The 2,319-nt window shown below is 35.6% G+C and overlaps 1 protein-coding gene across 1 annotated transcript; it reads right to left on the bottom strand.

Moving 5' to 3' along the window:
- Window positions 1-865: 865 nt before the first annotated feature.
- On the bottom strand, window positions 866-2,101 carry LOC115704080 (uncharacterized). Its single transcript, XM_030631303.2, has one exon. The coding sequence runs from the start codon at window positions 2,099-2,101 to the stop codon at window positions 866-868; it is 1,236 nt and encodes a 411-aa protein (XP_030487163.2).
- Between the last annotated feature and the right edge of the window lie 218 nt (window positions 2,102-2,319).

The following is a 2,319-nucleotide window of genomic DNA, read 5'->3' on the forward strand; positions in this document are numbered from 1 at the left end:
ATTAAGCATTAACGATTTGGGTAAACAACAACAGGATTCTCCTCCCTATCATCTCATATTGCTTAAACTTTAACTGTGTTTTGTGTTTTCTGAATTACTTTACTTTTCTAAAATCATAATTGTTTTTGATTTGCCAAATAGAATTATAAGTATAGTTTAGTGGTATTTAATCCAATTCCCTGTGGGATCGACCTCACCTGTGTGAGATTTACTACTTGATTGCGTATACTTGCGTAGTGTTTACAAAATATAGCAACAGTTATTTGAATAAATGTTTGATAAAGTTAATTTTGAGACAAACTAAAATGAAAAAATTAAGATCTATATATAACCTAAAAGTATAAACTCATTATGGTTTTTAAACATGTGGGACTTTTTCAAAAGAACTAAAAGTATAAAAATTGTTGAAAAGGAGAAAATCAAATGAAAAAATTAGAAAAATCTACCACTTAGAAAATATAGATTATTAGAAGGAGAGGTAACACAACCTCTTTATGATTCTCTTTTATATATTTATATAGATATAGATAAATAGATATTAGGATTAGGAATAAGATGAGAAAATATATATTAAAAAAAAAATAATTCAAATGTATTTGATGATTCTGACTTTCCAATGTTAATGTATCGTGAGGGATGGATATGGAAATGGAAAGCTTGAGTTGCGATTTTTTAGGAAATGGTGTTTGAGTTTAAATCATTGCTTTGATGATCTTGATGATGATGATAGATTTCAAGTGGCATTTGAATGCTTTTTTATTATATTTATATTTTGCTTGTAAATAATAATATCCTTAGTACTAGTAGCTAGCTATAGAGGGCAAGATTTAGATACAAACTTTTTTTTGAAAGAACCATGAGTTCATTAATTAAGAAAATTGATGGGAATCACCGGGGGATTGCCCTCCCCTTGATACAAAATTGCCAAATCACTAGAGATTCTAGCGTTTTTAGCTACACCATCAGCCACGGCATTACAACTACGCTTAATAAAGGAAAAACAACATAAACGAAACTTTTTAGCCAAGTTTAAAGATAAATAAAACACACTAGCTACTCTCCAGTCAGGAAGAGAATTTGATGACAAAGCCTGTACTGCAATTTTAGAATCTGAAAGAACACACACTTCCTTCCACCCTGCATCATAAGCCCTGTTTAGAGCAAGTATTATAGCTGAGAATTCAGCTTCCAAAGTCGAGTCCACCCGTAACTTTTGCGCATTGACAAACCAGCAGCCTGTTGACACATCCACAGTTATAGCAGCTACACCAGCAGTACCCTTCACCCACGATGCATCAGTGAAGACAAAATTGCAAGAACCAGTAGGGAAGTTGTTGTACATCGAGTCACTGAACTCTCCCGATCCCTGCCTTTCCAAACCATCTGAAATTCCACCATTGCGACTGGGAGTTGCAGACATCGCATGCCTCAGCTCCTCTGCCTTCTTTTCGATTTTTGCCAAAACCATTTGCACATTAACAACTTGGCCCTTAATACAGAAGGAATTTCTCTGGTGCCAAATCTCGGTCATGATGCAGCCAAAATAACTTATCAATTCCTTCCTATCAGTATCCCCCAGTGTATCGATTAAGGCTTTAAACATGCTAATCATATTATCAGATGGAATATCATCCAATTTCAGAGCCAAACGAAATCCAAACCATACTGCTTTCGAAAAACTACATTTCCAGAGAATATGACAAGCACTTTCATCCTCCACACCACATAAGTTACAAGTTTTATCCTGCAAAAAATGAAGACGATTCTTTGTAGGAATAGCCTCGGTCAAAGCCCTCCATAAGAAGACTGAAATCCTGGGATGAATGCCCGCCTCCCAAATCCATTTCCAAACTTCCTCTTCTGGTGCAAATCTGTCCATAGTTGCAGAAATGTAGGCAGCACGCACAGAGAACTTCCCTGCTGGATTTTGTTTCCAAAAGACTTGATCCTTGTGAGGAAAAGGAATTCTAGGAATATTAATGATACGATTTCCTAATTCCTCCCCAAAAATCTGGAAAATAACCTCAGGATTCCATTCATTTCCCAGGGAAACATCCCCCAAAGTTTGTGTTGTATAGCCTTTTCCTCTCAAACTATCCATTAGAACTACAAAATCTGAGTAGTCTAACCAAGGGATCCATGGTTGACTCTAAAAATTAATTGTAGAACTTGATGCAGCAATTGACAGCGAGCCTTTGAGAATCGTAGATCTAGTATCCAGAATGCACTTCCATTGATAGAAATCATTACTTTTTTGCTTGACACACCAAAAACTATCATTGTTGCAATACTTTCCCAGTAAACAAGAGACCCACGGTT

The sequence above is a fragment of the Cannabis sativa genome, chromosome 1 (genome assembly GCF_029168945.1).
Source record: "Cannabis sativa cultivar Pink pepper isolate KNU-18-1 chromosome 1, ASM2916894v1, whole genome shotgun sequence".
NCBI lineage: Eukaryota > Viridiplantae > Streptophyta > Magnoliopsida > Rosales > Cannabaceae > Cannabis > Cannabis sativa.

Bases quoted from the DNA above. Each gene is read 5' to 3' on its own strand.
- LOC115704080 (XM_030631303.2), bottom strand. From the start codon at position 2,101: ATGGATAGTTTGAGAGGAAAAGGCTATACAACACAAACTTTGGGGGAT.